We start from the raw sequence: 17,023 nt of genomic DNA on the forward strand, positions 1-17,023 counted from the left end.
GAAGACTGAAATAGTCTTTTTCAATCCCATATATTCCTCTGTTTTTGTCACTAATGTGTATAGGGCTTACGAATGAGGAAGGGAAGCTTGGCCCAGAGGAGGCCAAGTTGGAATTAGAGTGTAGGTACAAAGAAGCTCTTACTGCTACCAGAATTATTATCAAGCATAGTTTGGGGTTTTAAAGCAATTCTTCATGTTTGGATTTGGCGTTCAAAATCACAAGGGACCTGGACAGAATAGATAGAGAGAAACAGTTCCCATTGGCAGAAGGGTCAAGAGCTCAGATGTAAAGCAAAAGAGCCAAGTGATGCATGAGGATTTTTATTTATTATGCAGCGAGTGCCGAGTGTGGTGGAGGCAGCTTCAACCGAGGCTTTCAGAGGAGAATCGGATAAATATCTGCCAAGAAGACAATTTGCAAGGCTGAGAGGAAAAGGTGGGGAGTGGGAGGAGGGGAGTTGCTCTTGCAGAGAGCCAGCACTGACAAGGCAGGCCGAATGGCCTCCTTCTGTGTTGTAACCATTCCATGATTCTAAATGTGGGGAGCCTAACCACACAACCCCTTTCCCCCGGTATTTTCAGAATGATTGTCAGCCACCGCATGCTCCTTACCTTCTGAAAAGAGCATCCGAGTCATTTAACAAGGGTGGAAAGCAAGAGTGTGAAAACAAATTAAGGAGATAGTAGTGGTGCCAGCAAACTGGCAAGGAAACCCGGGCCATCAGCTACTAGTTCCGGACATATTCCAAGGAGTGCCAGAGCAACACACTTCCTGAAGTGACAAATTAGACCTTCAAAATAACTAAGCTACAAATCAACCCTGTTCTACATGTTAATTCTCTGCTCTTTAAATAGCATTCAATGCCATCTGATAGACTCCTGCTCTATTATATTGAATATACTCTCAGCACAGTGGATTAAATTGAGTTGGGGCACTTGATAGCTCCACTAATAACCATGCATGTCAGTCAACGTTAATATAAGATGCAAAACAAATATCAAATTTCTACGTTTTCTACTTCAGCATTTGTGATTCATGCAAATGACTGAAATAACAATGGCAAAGAAGGCTGCCTTTTGTTTTCCAGTTCAGCTTTACTTTCTCGCAGATATATCCAGCCCCGACAGGAAACATATTTTGGACTGTCAGCACAGTTAGTATTTATACATAGTAGCCACTCAATAACATTTCCGTATGCCCATCATAATGCCTTGATCTTTACAATACAGTTAGCCTTCAAAAGGAAATTACTCCAAAAAGCACCATATAAGGAAAAGTCTCAGTGGTTGTGCAGGGAACTGAAGATAGGTAATCTGTTTGAAGAGAGGCAGGAAGTACAAACTGTATGGCATTGGCCACAAAGTAATCCTTTATTTGTAAAAACACAAAACTTTTACAGACGTTTAGTACCGCTGGGAAAATGTATGTTCCTAAGAGGAGCATAACGATGAGCAAGAATTGCCTGATTGAAATACTTTCTGAAATCCTATGTTTGAATGGCTTTTTGGGGTTTTTTTGGGACAAAGAGATAAGGAGCTTTTGTAAACAGCACATTCTGCTTAACTTTAGGGATAGAGAGTCCGATCTGGACCAGTTCCAATTTTCTTTTACCAACTCAGTATCAGATTCAAGACAGATTATCCTGAATCCCTTAAGCTGAAATGGGTGGGAAGTAAGAATTTCTTGTAATCTTATGTATTTTAAACAATGCTTTCCTGTAATGAGTTTAGGCATATTCTATTGTTGGCTTTGTTTGTCACAAATAGTTTCTTGTTAAAGCTGCTTTTAATGCCAAACTAGTCAGGAGCTAGAAAGGAAGTTACTTCAATGACGAAGATGACTGTAAACTAAATTGCAAAGATTCCTGATTTATTGTTCTAGCTGACATAGTTAATCCAATGATGTATATTGTGACATTTGAAGTTTGACAGTGAGTGAAGTTGTTTAACGCGTACTAAGCTGTAAAATATTGACTAGAGCTTGTGGCTAAATAAACTAGCAAATTCTCCTTTTGGGTTATTTATTGAGAACCCATTACAATAGTGAAAGATAATAAAACTCTGCAGCTGCCTGTACGTGTGGCACCTTAATCTGTCCACTCTACAGTGATGCAGCTCCTAAATATGTATGCGTGTATCAAATTGGCCCAAATGAGTAGCACTTTTGTCTCTAAGTCAGAAGGCAGGAGTTCAAAGCCTGACTCCACTACTGGAGCACACAATCTAAACTGGCAACGCAGCATGGTACTGTGACAATGATGAGGTGTAGGGGGATCACCAACTACTTTAAAAGCAGTATATAAACTCAAGTTGTTGTGGTTGTGCCATTCATTTGATGAAATATTAAGATTAAGTCAGAATGCTCCATTAAATTAAAGGTTCTATTTGATTATTTGAGGACAAGGAAGGAATTCTGCAGTGTCCTGGACAACACTACAGAATCACAGAATCTTTACAGTGCAGAAGGAGGCCATTCGGTCCACCCAGTCTGCACTGGCTCTTTGAAAGAGCATTCTACCTAAATCCCACTCCCCTGCCTTATCCCCATAACCTTGCACATTCGCTCTTTTCAGGTAACAATCCAATTCCCTTTTGAATACCTCGATCGAACCTACCTCCACCACCCTTTCAGGAAGTTCATTCCAGATTCCAACTACCCTCTGGGTGTAAAAATTTTTCCTTAACTCACTTTTGCTCCTTTTGCTTATTATTTTGAATCTGTGCCCTCTAGTTCTTAATGTTCTCTTGAATGGGAACAGTTTCTCACTATTTACCCTGTCCATACCCTTCAGGATCTTGAATACCTCCAACAAGTCACCTCTCAGCCTTCTTTTCTCCAGGGAAAACAGTCCCAATCTCTCCAATCTATCATCATAGCTACAGTTCTTCATTCCGGGAATCATTCTTGTGAATCTCCTCATACTGTCTCCAATGTCTTCACATCCTTCCTCAAGTATGGTGCCCAGAACTGGACACATTACTACAGATAAGACCTAACTAGTGTCTTATATAAGTTCAACATGACTTTCTTACTCTTGTACTCAATGCTCATTCCTCCTTCAACAGATTAACTGGTCAATCATCTCATTGTTATTTGGGACATTAAGATGGGCACATTATACTTGACTTTAATTTATTATGTGTGAAGTGCTTTGAGACATGGTAAGACAGTGTATAAATGGAAATCTCCTTTTCTTCCTATTAGCAAGATATCAAAAATCAATGGATAGTATGATTCTTACCAGTTAGATATCAGCAAAATCATTTAATCTTAGTCAGTGTAATAATAGATTTAAAAATAAGTACCTGGTCTAATGCCAAGTAAGGCAAAGAAGGAGGAGGCAGTGGCATTGTGGCATTGTCACTGGACCCAGGGTAATGCCCTGGGGACCTGGGTTCGAATCAGACGATGAAATTTGAATCCAATGGAAATCTGGAATTAAAAGTCTGATGATGATCATGAAACCATTGCCAATTGTTATAAAACCCATCTGGTTCACTAATGTCCTTTAGGGAAGGAAATATGTTGTCCTTACCTGGTCTGGCCTACATGTGATTCTGGCCCCACAGCAATATGGTTGACTCTCAATTGCCCTCCATCTGAATGAGGACAATTGGGGATGGGCAATAAACATTGGCCTAGCCAGTGATGCCCACATCCCATGAACAAATAATCAAAAAAGAAATTACAAAGGTTTCCAGTCTAGTTCTGCTGTCTTCATTTCTACAGTTGGGACATCTTTAGCACTGAAGTGACAATGTAAGGGACAGTTTTGAACCAGACTCAAGCACACATCTCTGCTTGAACTCTATGCATGTCCATTTGCACAGGTCTTCTCAGTGACATCACAACTCCCGTGACCATTTCAATATTAATAGAGAGCCAAGTCATTAAAAAAACTTGCATTTATATAACGTCTTTCACGACCATGAGACATCCCAAAGCACTTTGCAGGTAATGAAATAGAGTCAATGTGGCAGCCAATCTGTGTAGAGTAAGCTCCCACAAACAGCAATGCGATTGTGACCATATAATCTTTGTTGGTGATGTTGTTTGGGAGATAATTATTGTGCAGGACATCAGGGGTCCTGTTCTTCATCAAAATGATTTTTTATGTCTGTCCGAGGAAGCAGACTGGGCCTCAATTTAACATGTTATCTGAAAGATAGCACCTCTGACAGTGTAGCACTCCCTTTGTACAGCACCGGAGTGTTAGCCTAGATTTCTTGTGCTCAAGTTCTGGAATGAGACCCAAACCCACAAAAACTGATTCAGAGGCGCGAGTGCTTCCCACTGAGAACAGCTGACGCATATATCAATGATCAAAATGCAGACCATCTATCAATGTATTGAAGACTTTTTTTTTTAATTGTTTTTGATTTGTTCTTGTGATGTGGTTCATGCTGCTAAACCCACATTTACTGCCCATCCCTGGGAAGGGGCTGCCTGGCTGCTACCTTGAATCCTTGCGGTGATGGTGCTGTCACAATGTGTAAATATACTACCCTGTGAAGGACCCATTCTGGACTGAGTTAGCACATCCCACAGCGGCAGCAGCTAGACGCTAAAGTTAGTCTTTGCCCTCCTGTTCATATTGAGAAGGGAGACTACAGTTGAAGAGATTATCTGACAAATAGATAAATTTCTTACTTCTCTTTAAATGAACAAAATGTATTTTTTTAATTCTTTCCTGGGACATTAACATTACTGGCAAGGCCAGCATTTATCGCTTATCCCTAATTTCCCTTGGGAAGTTGATGGTGAGCTGCCTTCTTGAACTTCATGGCTATAACTCACAGTGCTGTTAGGAAGGGAGTGCCACGACTTTGACCCACCGAAGGTGAGAGCTGCTCGGTTGGTGTTAGTTATTACTCCTGGTGTCCCAAGTGCCCTGCCACTTCTGACACTTGCTTTCTGGTGCTCCAGCAATCAATACATTCTGGTCTTCGTTGCTCAAGTTCTATCCAGAAAGATTTGCCAGTCAGTTATTACACCCGGATCTGCCTTACTCATCCTGGAGTGGCTGTCTGTATTACCCTCCACAATCAGTATGGCCTCACATTGGCAAATACAGCTGGTATTATGCACCTGGAGACGAGCACAGTTTGACGTAAATATTCGTTTACCAGTCACAACTTTATTTTGAACCACAGAAGTTCAATTATGAATCAATTCAGTCAAAGAATGCTTCCTGGGGTTTTTCATACACCTGCTTGTCCTTCAGGTGAGTAACAATAGGAACTCGAGCCAGGCGTTTTTTTGTCTTGCACTTGCAAACACACACCTCCACACCTCCACACACACACACACACACACACACACACACACACACACAAACACACACACACACACACACACACACACACACACACACACCTCCACACACACACACACAAACACACACCTCCACACCACCACACACACACACACCTCCACACACACACACACACACAAACACACACCTCCACACCTCCACACACACACACACCCCTCCACACACACACACACAAACACACACACACCTCCACACACACACACACCTCCACACCTCCACACACACACACCTCCACACACACACACACACACACAAACACACACACACACACAAACACACACCTCCACACCTCCACACACACACACACCTCCACACACACACACCTCCACACACACACACACCTCCACACACACACACACAAACACACACCTCCACACACACACACACCTCCACACACACACACACAAACACACACGTACACATACACACAAACACACCTCCACACACACACACACACACATACACACACAAACACACCTCCACACACACACACAAACACCACACACACACACAAACACCACGTACACACACACACGCACACAAACACACATGTACACACACACACAAACACACACACACAAACACACACACACAAACACACCTCCACAAACACACACATTCACAGAAACACACACACACAAACATACACACACACATACTCACACATATGCTCTCTCTCACACACACACACACACACAAACACACATAACATACACACACATATGCTCACACACACATACACCTCCACACTTACTCACACAAACACACATACAAACATACATCATACACACATACGCACACACACTCTGTGTGTGTCTATGAGGAGGGTACCTACACCACATGGACTGCAGCAGTTTAAGAAGGCAGCTCAGCACCACCTTCTGAAGGACAATTAGGGCTGGGAAATAAATACTGACCCCGCTAGCAACGCCCACAGCACATGAATGAATAAAAAAACACTCACACCCACTCACACGTCCAAACACACACCTTCACACAGACACACACACACACACACACCCCTTCTCACACACACACCTTCACACACACACACACACACACACACACACACACACCATACGTGGATAGTTTGGAGGACCTTGGGCAGAAAATAGAAGGTCTGTTGTATTCAGTTCACATCATTGATCCAGCTTCAGCCCACATATTCATCAACAATCAACTGGTAATCGAGTGTGAAAACCAGACTGGATTACAGGTGAAAAGAAAGGTTTGGGTTCAACTTTTTCTGGCGTTCAATAGATTTTGCAGCCTTTTCTGTTTGATTCAGTTTACGGAGGCCGAGTTCGATGCAGTGAATATAAAGGAATTGCCCGAGTGTTTAATGTTGCCTTGTGCCTTTAAGAAAAGGCTCATGAATTTCAAAGTCTTATAGAAATCCAGAGCTTGTAAAGTATCTTGGGAATCCAGATGCCTAATACCAAGAAATTCAAGGACATAACTGGTTCAAACAGAGAGACTTTGCCTTTTATGGTGTTGCATGATTCAGCAGACATGCTATGGACATTATTCATCTCCATCTTAATGCAGATTGAACCAGAGCCAAAGGCAGAAGTGAAACCCTCAAAAAAATGCTTTTAAAAACAAAGTTTATAATTATGCACAGCAAAAAAACAGGCTGATTAGAAGAAAAATTAAAATAGTGCACAGAAAGATTACGAATTGTTTTAAGGTGGTACAATTAACCGTGGAAGATAAGAGTATGTGTTCGAATTGTTTGTGCCACTGGAGTCTCAGAGTCTCAGTCTCAGAGTTTACAGTTTCCCATACAGGAACCTGGCTCGCTGATCCTCACTTTAAAATGGGGACAGGGGGAGGAGGTGGGGTTGGGGTCAAGAATAATGGGCATAACCCCGACGTGGTAGCACAGCTGGAGAGGCCGGGGAGGTGGAGGCCTGACTGACCTTGTCAGCCAAGCCTCGTTTACATAAATGTTCCCAGAATGCTGTCCAAACCCAGCCTGATCCGCTGGTTGGCCAATGGGAGAGGGCAGGAGTTCAGCCAAAGGAAGGTTCATCCCAGGAGCCAGTGGGAGTGATGAGCGGCTGTCAGTAGTGGGGGAGGCGGGAGGGCTGGAGCTGACTGTAGGGGGTAGGGGGTAAGGGTGACTGTGGGGTTAGAGGGTGGGAGTGATGGTTTCAACTGCAATTGGGAGGAAGGGGAAGGGAGGACATAGAAGGCCAAGGGCATCCTTGTGATGCCTGGGGAGACCATTCCTGCTCCTACTGGCCCACAAAGAGCTGTCCTTAAAAAAAAAACTTACTTTGCCCTCTACTGACAAACCTGCACCTCCCACTGGAGTTCGGATGTGATGCATTTAGTGCGACTCCTTGTGAAAAGTCACATCCCGACACTGATGATGTCACTGCGCCCCTGCCTCTAGCAGCAATCTCGGCCGACTTGCAAATCAGCAAAGGTGGAACTGCGGCAGGTGAGAAGAGGAGGAACTTCAGTCAACTCGGTTTAATCTTAACCCTGCCCACACACATCCTGCCGGGTGAAAGGGGCAGGGTGTTAAAATTGAGGACACTGGTTTCGGGATTGGGAGAGTTTTCAATCAAACTAATGAACGGACTTTTAAAAAGTCACAATAATGTATGGGTTTCCTGCACAGGGGCGAATCTGGAGCTGGGAAAACAGAAAACACCAAGAAAGTAATTCAATACCTGGCTGTGGTTGCTTCTTCCCACAAGAGCAAGAAAGACGCCAATGCTATCGTAAGTCAATCCCTTTTTCTTATATTTTCTAATTGTGAGCTCACATTTGGTTTTAAGATTTTTGACTGTTGTCCTGGGAAGTCTTCAGGTCAATATTACTTCCAAACACTACCAAGCAAAGCTAGAAAGCATTTATAATATGCATTCACTGTAGAGCCTTCTAGTTAATGTGACGGCTCCTGATAATTGAACATTGAGTAAAATGAAATCAAACACAACAATCGTTGTCATTAGAAAAATCAGGAAATAGAACCCAACATACCTGGCCGGATTTCACCGTGGAAATAGTGATGAGGCTAATGCCACTCAATGTTATTCAGTTGGAATTGGGCAACAACTTCCAGTGACTCCACGTGCACAGTTAAATGCAGGAATTTGGAAGTTGCTGTCTGAGTTGCGCTGCTCCTCCAGAAGCTGCACGATAACAGTACCTCACCTTTCAAAGGCATTAAACAGTGTGAAGTTTCTTTACTTAATTCACAGGTCTAGACCACGCTCCACAATAAAAGTTAGGGCTTGTCCATTCCAGTGTGAGTTCCATTTTAACAGTATGATAAGTCTTAATTGCAGCCAAGCAACCTCTCTGGCACTGAAGATGAACATTTATAAGTGTGGAGTCTCATTCCTTCATATTTTAATTATTGTTGGAGATTTAAAACAAATCTAAACAATGAGTTCACTTTTTATTTCTGCATTTATCTCTCTCTCTCTCCCCCCCCCCACCCCCACCCCTTAACCCCATCTTTCTTTCCCTCACTTTATTTTGCTTTCTGTACCTATTTGACATTGAATTCAATATTCCAACTGACTGTTCCTGGTTCAGACTTTGTGCTGCTCATTAACAACTCTTCAACCTGATTGGTTATGGTGACACACAGTTGCTTGCCCTGTTCACAAGGCCTAGGTGCCCCGTAGAAGACACTACAATTTTTGGATAGTTGGCTGACAGGAATTTCTAGTGCACAAGCCCATAGTGGGTTCTTGTGTAAAGAAAGTCCATGTTGCTGTTCAAAGCAAAATCCAACCCAAAATTAAAATAATGTCCTATAAATAAAAAAAAAACCTCCCATTGTTGACATGTTTTAATTTGCTTAAAATTTTGTGTTCTTTGGGCTGGTGGAGAATGGGACTCTTTCCATTTTCAGGCACACGGTGTCAGGGTCAAATGCTTCCAGATCTGAGATAACACACCAGATACTGAGAACAGATCCTCTACCCTACCCAACAGTGACCATTGACAATCTCGCTGCTGTAATCCAATCGTGGCAATGAGGGAATAATTCCAAACGATTCAAATTCGCTTTGGCACCGCCTTTGCTTCTTATGAGGTCTTGGAGTTATTTCCAATAATCTATTCTGTCTTTGTAGATTTAAATATAACATTCCATAAGAAATCTTTTTTTCTAATTTACTCCCACACAACAGAACCAACATTGCTGTGGAGGAGTGCATTTCATGTCTGTTTTTCTCCTTTCCTCCCCCTTACTTCAGCTATGCCAGTGCAATATGAACATCTACACAGAAGGAGACTAATCTACACAACCCTCTCGCTCATCCATTTCCTCGGTACAGCTGCTCACTGTCTTATTGGCAGAGGCTTGAGATCAAGCCGCTCATTAATCTTAATTTCATTAGCAAAAGACACTGTGTACATAGCAATCTCTTGAGCACAAATTTATTCCACAAAATTATTTCTGAACGCCCAGACCAACTGGATCTAATCCTGGATAGAATCTACAGAACACTCTGATCTAAAGTGTCCAGGACATTTGTGGTGCAATCCACAACTTTCAAACCAAAGAAACTAACTCTGAACCTCTTTAAGATTGATTACTGGAATTAAGTTGGGAACTTGTTGAAGTAAATTGGAGAAAAGGAAAGGATATATCAGCTAATAATGATGGCCTTCAAGCAGTGTAAACTAATGATGTGAATATCCCTCTCAGTAAACGACATCCCGCTGGACCACCCCGCCCTTGCTCCCACCACCCAAACCCCAATCCCAAGAATTCCCCCATGGCATCTTTTAGAATATAAAAAAACTCTAGTCGGCTATCATGATCAGACTGCAAGCTTCTCAATGCACAGACAGGACCTGAGCAAAGGAAGGTGTTGAGTGCCTTTATGACAGCAAAACTCTCAACTCTTTAGAGGAAACAAAATAGTAGTGCCCACTTTTCCAGCGCATACGCTATCTGCCCATCTTGCTGCTGCAACAGATGCACATCAAAAGGAGAAACTGTGCCTCCCCTTGGTGCCCATATTAAAGACATTGCCTAACAACCAGTTTGAGATCGCACTGAGCACTTTCCCACTCAAGAAAACCCCTGAGTTTCCTCATTTCAAACAGAAATGCAGAGCAGCTCATCCCTGGGTGTGGTTGCCTATTTTAAAACCACCCTCCACCCACTCCCCTCCCTCCCTCAAAATAAACCTCTAGCATAGCCTGGTTAGGCCCTCATCTTGTTGGGCCCACAGCACAGCCTCTCCTTCACAAATCCCAGAACGACAAAAACAGTAAAAACTGGGAAATAGGAACACTGGTCCCAGTGTTTATTTCCTTCTGGAATCCGGAAAAGATCAACAGGTGCCCAGGACACCCAACAGTATTCATAATTCTAGACACACGGAGGGACGTCTCAAGCACATTAAGGTACCTGTGGACTGTCAGCCCCATCAGGCCCCAGAGAGGGGGGTGCACAAGGTATAAAACACTGGGGCCTGTGCTCTAGGGCGGGGGAGGGGTCTGGCCTCACTGCCAGAACAACAGGAATCATGTCAGATTGGCTGCTTTGGAGTTGCCCTGGCAGTGCCTGAAGCAGGCCCATCTGGTGGGTAGACCATTTATACAGGCCCCTCAGCCAATGATTGCTTTTGTTCAGAACAATAGCAATCATCGGCCTGACTAGGACGTGCCAGATTCACCAGTCCGTCCTTTTTTGCATGGCCCGTGGACTGTTCTGTTTCTGTTGGCCGCTGTGGTGGTGGGTGTTTTGCTCACTCTTGGCTAGACTCTGGAGTGCAAGGTAAGGTAAAGCACCCTAGTGCCTCTACATTAGGCAGTGGCATAGTGGCATTGTCACTTGTCCAGGGTACTGCTCTAGGTACCTAGGTTCAAATCCCACCATGGCAAATGGTGACGTTTGAATTTAATTAAAAATCTGGAATTAGAAGTCTAAGGATGACTATGAAACCATTGTTAATTGTTGTAAAAAAAACCTAATGCCCTGTCGGGAAGGAAATCTGCTGTCCTTACCGGATTTCACCTTATATGGTGCACTCCTACATGCCCTCTAGCAAGCCACTCAGCTCTCAATGGGCAATAAATGCTGGCCCAGCCAGTGATGCCCCCATCCCATGAGTGAATTAAAAAAAAGGCCCTTCCTGACCTCCTCCCTTGACGGTGTGGCCCTGTTTCCACTTTGTCTGCCAATTGGTTTATTCACAACCTCACAGCTACTGTGAAGTACTTTCGTACTCCATGTTGCACAGTAGGGAATTCTTACACCTAATTTGCACTTAGCATGACTCAGAAACGGAAAGAATCAGATGCTGGGGATGACACTGGATTTTTTTTGTGCTACAAGGCCCCTTGAAGTCCCAAAATGCAGATTGTGGCACATGCACACACTTCTGATGCAAAGTGTACAGGATGCCAAATTGGTGAGGGGGTTGACTTGGGGGGGGTGGCTGGCCAGAAACAGAAGAAGCACCAGGGCCCATGATTTCTCTCCCTGGCCCTGTCCACGACGACACAGCAGCTTCTAGACAAATCTTACAAAGACTATCAGTTGGTGCTACTCCCCAGGTCAAAAGCTTGGGGAAGACAAGGAAATAAGGACACCCTCCCATAAGCTCAATGACTCAAGGGACTGCAGAGATTCCAGGTTCCAGCAACTATTCAACCATAGCGGAACTATTCAACTGTAGCAGAATTTATTATAGTGCTTCAGTTGTGTCACAGTTGGGGGACACAGCTTCCAGCTGCCAGGAATAAGATTTGTGTTAACCAGCACTCATGAGGTCCCCGATCCATTACCAAGTATCCTAAAGTGTAGAACTACCTAATTATATATGATCCCGATTGCATGTACCTGAAAGTATTGCGCAACCCGTGGTCTGTATTAGATCACGCCCTGAGAAAGCATGTATACAAATGTGTACAACAACAAATAAAATAAAAACATTTGTTTATATGGCTTGTAAGATTTTTCATGCAGGACAATTTTTTCAGAGTCTATACGGTGCCTCGGATTCATTGCTAACTTTTGTTTAAAAATACATTTCATGAAAATACATACAGCTAATTTTGCAGCCTAAGTAGGAGGCCTCAGGATCGTCTGCAAATTTGGGAGTTTTCCATTTGTAACCTGACCTACATGACACACGCAGTTGTGGGTAAGAAGTCAAATCAGAGAAAGCTGTTTGGCAGCGACTGTATTCCACACTTAGGAAAATACCTCCGTTATTTGAATTGCAGCAAAAACACGTTGGTCCCAAAAATGGAAACAGTTTCAATGTGGACAATAGTCATTATATTTATTGGCTATACCACTATTTTTAAACAACCCATTTGCTAAATTTATGGTGTTTTCGAAGCAGTGTTTGTGTACAATGTTTGCACAATATCATCTTTTCCTACTTTGTCGATCATATTTCAAGAGGTTTTATTTTTCTGAGCGGGTTTTGGGTGGTGGTGCTTGTTGGAAAGACACCCAATACTCATGAGGTCTGGGATATTTTAATTCCTGGACTTCACTTAAATCTCGCTGACAGACTTCCTGAGTGGAAAAAGCGGGGAGTAGGGAAAAGCTGCAGTTAAAATTGCAGTCAGGTGATGTTACTGGGGTGCCCAATGTCATCTGTTCACTAAAGCAAGACCAAATTTATTTTTTTATTATGTGGTGGGCATTTATTTCCCATCCCAAATTGCTGTTATATATTTGGAGTTATATGTAGGCTAGATGGGTCTTTTATAACAATCAGCAATGGTTTCATGATCATCATTAGACTTTTAGTTCCAGATTTTTATTGCTATGGTGGGATTATGAACCCAGGTTCCCAGGTCACTGATATACTAGACAATGACAATACCACTATGCCACCACCTCCCAGGTAGGGGTGATGCCTCAATAGTGGGAAGCCTGCACTTCTCTGTCAGGTAAGTATCCTGGGCAATTTTAAATGTCACCTGCCTGTTGGTCTGGTAGGGTTAAAATCAGCCCTTACATATTCCAGTTTAGAACTTCTAGCTTAGTGGAATTCATCCCTCATTACAACGATAGACCAAACATGGTAAATCAACATAGCTCCACAATCCCAAATCATCTCATTTCCTAATTCAGGTTGATCTCACATTAAGTTTATGATGTAACAGTAAATTTTACAATCATTTTATGATCTATAGTAATTGGTGTTCTGGAACCAGTTACACTGTCAACCTAGTAGTCTAACAGAATTGGATCTGTTTGCTGGATATCTCAACACAAAGCAGACTTAGCCACTTCCTGTACAACTGCGCTAAGTTACAGCATGCCATCCAAGGAACATGTAAGTGATACAAGGGTTTCATTTGATTTTATGGACAAGAGTTATTTTGCTGTTGTGACTTCGGTTCAGACACTCTCAGTCCTAGTCAGAGTGTTGCACGAACAGAGCTGTCACCAGAATACCAGTTTCCAAAATGTCACATTTATTTTAATGGAATGCCGTGTTGAGTTATCTGTTTAAACACATAGTGGATTTAAAAAATATATATATCAGCTAACATTGGCAGTATGTACCACAAATTAATAATGTTATCTATTGTTGTTTCCATGCCTTGTGCTGTAATGTAGTCATCAGGACAAGTTGCACCCAACTCTTTGAAAGGAGTTTTTAAGGGAATGAACAAGAGCAGGGCTGACCACAGTCTTGCTCTCTCCCACTGGAAGAGCTTGGGCATTGTTTCGCACTTCCCTCAATGCAATGGCTGATGTCACCAACGTAGCCTGGAGACGCCTACCTCTTGATTCTAGAAACTCCTTGAACTAAATGAACATTTGAAATTGTGGATTTATCACTGGACATGAGAATGAGGTTAATTTCTGTGTTATATAGAATTACCTGATGTTTATTACTCTACTGACATATTTGTTTTATGCCATATTATCCAACTACAGCAAGATCCTGCTTTTGCATACGTGAGTAATTGAGAACGTTCGCTATGTGTTTATAGCACAAAGTACATACCTGCACGTTATTGTTGCACAGAATCTTGATGTTGAGGTAAAAGAAGGTGTCACTCACTCCACAGATAAACAGAGATACAACAGTAGCACAAAGGGTTGCATGCTTTATAAAGTTCATTTAAAGTGGTCTTTATCAGTTACTAGGCAACATTTTGCCACTTTCCTGACACTCAATTAATTCAACCTGCAAGGACTACGAAAAGCAAGGCATTTTCAATTGGAGCATTTCCCTGTTACACGTTTCACCTCTTACTCAAATAAATGTGTTGTCTCAGTTTGCAATAGGTCAAAATGTTCACAGTTTATTGGCAATAAACATAGCTTGAAAAATATCAGCGTGGTGCTATGAGTGAAGCTCACAGCTTTGAGAGTCCACTTCAGGGAAGCAGTGGCAGAAATGCTACTACCCTCACCAACACGATCAGAACGTTCCAGAGAAAGACCTATTCAAAGCCCGATTGTGCATGTGTTGAGTGAGTCCCCCATTGAAGTTGGCTTGATGAATCACCAACATCCTGGTATGTTTGTGCACGGCATTTTGTGCCATGGTCATCGAGCCTAATCTGCCCAGGAAAGGAGAAGAGTAGTAGAAATTATGACTTGTATGCACATGCAGTCTTGTGGGTTGAATTTGAGTTTAGACAACAAACCGAAATCAGGATTGTTGTTAAATAAAGCCCAAAGCAAATGTAACCACCTTAACTGAAGGAACAATACCTGCATGGCTTCAGTCAATGCTGTTACTGTATCTATCTTCAAATACTGATAGAACTATGAATTGGCTCATCAGCTTGTCGCTATAATTGTTAATTGTTAATTGTTAATTGTCGCTATAATTGTTAATTGTTGTGCAATAGGCTCTCTATGATGCAGATGTGAAATAGAAATCTGCAGTAACGTAAGCTTGACGTCTTGGTGCCTTTCATGGCATAAAACCATGGCCTGATAACTAACTATTTAACCTTATCTCATACTGAAATGGTGCAGTGGTAAACAATCTTCCCAATTAAATCAGTGGTTCACTTCTGGATTATCAGATAAAGGCCTAGCCTATCAAACTGAAAGTCTGGTAAAATATCATACATGACGATATAACATTGGTGATGGCAATCCGCAATTGCTTTAACATTTTTTTTTTGACATTATGGTACTTAAAACAAAATGTAAATTTTTAATAAATGCAAACAGTAGGACATCTTCACACACGAGAACAACGAGGGGTGGAATTTTATGGCCCCTCCCACTGGTAGGATTTTCTGGTCCTGCCGTAGTCAATGGGCTTTTGAATGGCTCACCACATTTTACGGCCCTGCCCCCAATGCAAAGGCACCGTAAAATTCCGCCCGCCGTGTGTAATTTAGGGTTCATTTTTATATGAGGTTCATTTTTTGCCATTTGAATCAAAGTTAGTTTCTGGGTAACTTAAAACAAAGGAGCCACAGTTTGATTTCTGAAAAAGCTCTGTAAGTTCAGAAGTGATTTCCCCTGATGGCCTAGTATTGAATAATTGGCACTCAGCCATAGAGTTCCCATGTTCAATCCCCAACCTGTACCAAATTAACTGATCTCAGCTGGAGTAGTAAAGAGGATGACAGGATTGGTGGAAGTGAGGGCTAAAAATTGTCAATAATCATCATTATTCAGGTGACTTTGGCTAGAAGGTGTGCTAATGCATGTGTGTGCTTTTTAAAATTAATTTACAGGATGTGGACATTGCTGGCTAGGCCAGCATTTATTGCCCATCAAAAATGCCCTTTGAGAAGGTGGTGAGGAGCTGCCTTCTTGAACTGCTGCAGTCCTTGGGGTGTAGGTGCACCCACAGTGCTGTTAGGGAGGGAGTTCCAGGATTTTAACCCAGAGACAGTGAAGGAACAGCGATGTATTTCCAAGTCAGGATGATGAGTGGCCTGGAAGGGAACTTCCAGGTGGTGGTGTTCCCATCTATCTGCTGCCCTTGTCCTTCTAGATGGTGGTGGTTGTGGGTTTAGAAGGTGCTGTCTAAGGAGCCTTGGTGAGTTGCTGCAGAACATCTTGTAGATGGTACACACTGCTGCCACTGTGAATTGGTGGTGGAGGGAGTGAATGTTTGTGGAAGGGGTGCCAACAACAGATTTCACTGTGAGGTATTGTATTATTGAATCACCTTCCAAAACTCTGGCATGAGAAATGGTCACTTTTTGTATACCCTCAGCAAGTGTCAGTACCTTCAGGAAAGAACAGGGAGAAATTGGGAAGGAGTGTTTACAGTAATTCAATCATCAATCTAATAAACCTGTCATCTTTTCTGCACCATTTTAGATGATAAACGTGAATATTAAAAAGGTCATTCTTATCATAGCTTGGTGCTACTGCAAATATTTATACTCTGGCCGATATAAGTTGCCTTGTGCTTAAGTATTCTTGCATTTTTCAACCAACTATAACATGTGGCATGCTTGTATGTGTTATTTCTTTAATCATTTCATAAAGGTTCCAGCATTAATTTTTCTCAGAAACGAATACTATTAACATCCTTTAGAAAATACTGTGTACTTGCTGGCTGCAGTCAGTTATATAACTAAGTTGTGCTCGTTTTAGATAAGCAGTCATTAAAAACTTAATATTTTAAAACATTTCCATGTCTTCTTGAGCTTGGTCATTGCACGTTTTCTTCCTAACGCAAGTAAGAATCCTACTTGGCATTTTTATAAAGTAAAAAGTCTCTCCAAAGCTCTCAAAAGTT

At 42.3% G+C, this 17,023-nt stretch overlaps 1 protein-coding gene across 3 annotated transcripts in view; it reads left to right on the plus strand.

The window, feature by feature from the left end:
* LOC121288264 (myosin-11-like) overlaps positions 1-17,023 on the plus strand; it is a 167,861-nt gene that overhangs the window by 75,608 nt on the left and 75,230 nt on the right. For 2 of the 3 annotated variants that reach the window (XM_041206773.1, XM_041206771.1), the window contains exons 5-6: positions 7,969-8,071; positions 14,233-14,253. In XM_041206773.1, coding sequence (XP_041062707.1) covers positions 7,969-8,071; positions 14,233-14,253 — 124 coding nt within the window. The remainder of the gene's footprint in view (positions 1-7,968; positions 8,072-14,232; positions 14,254-17,023) is intronic. The other variant, XM_041206772.1, reaches the window with a different exon arrangement.

This window comes from Carcharodon carcharias, chromosome 15 (genome assembly GCF_017639515.1).
Source record: "Carcharodon carcharias isolate sCarCar2 chromosome 15, sCarCar2.pri, whole genome shotgun sequence".
In the NCBI taxonomy this organism is placed as follows: domain Eukaryota; kingdom Metazoa; phylum Chordata; class Chondrichthyes; order Lamniformes; family Lamnidae; genus Carcharodon; species Carcharodon carcharias.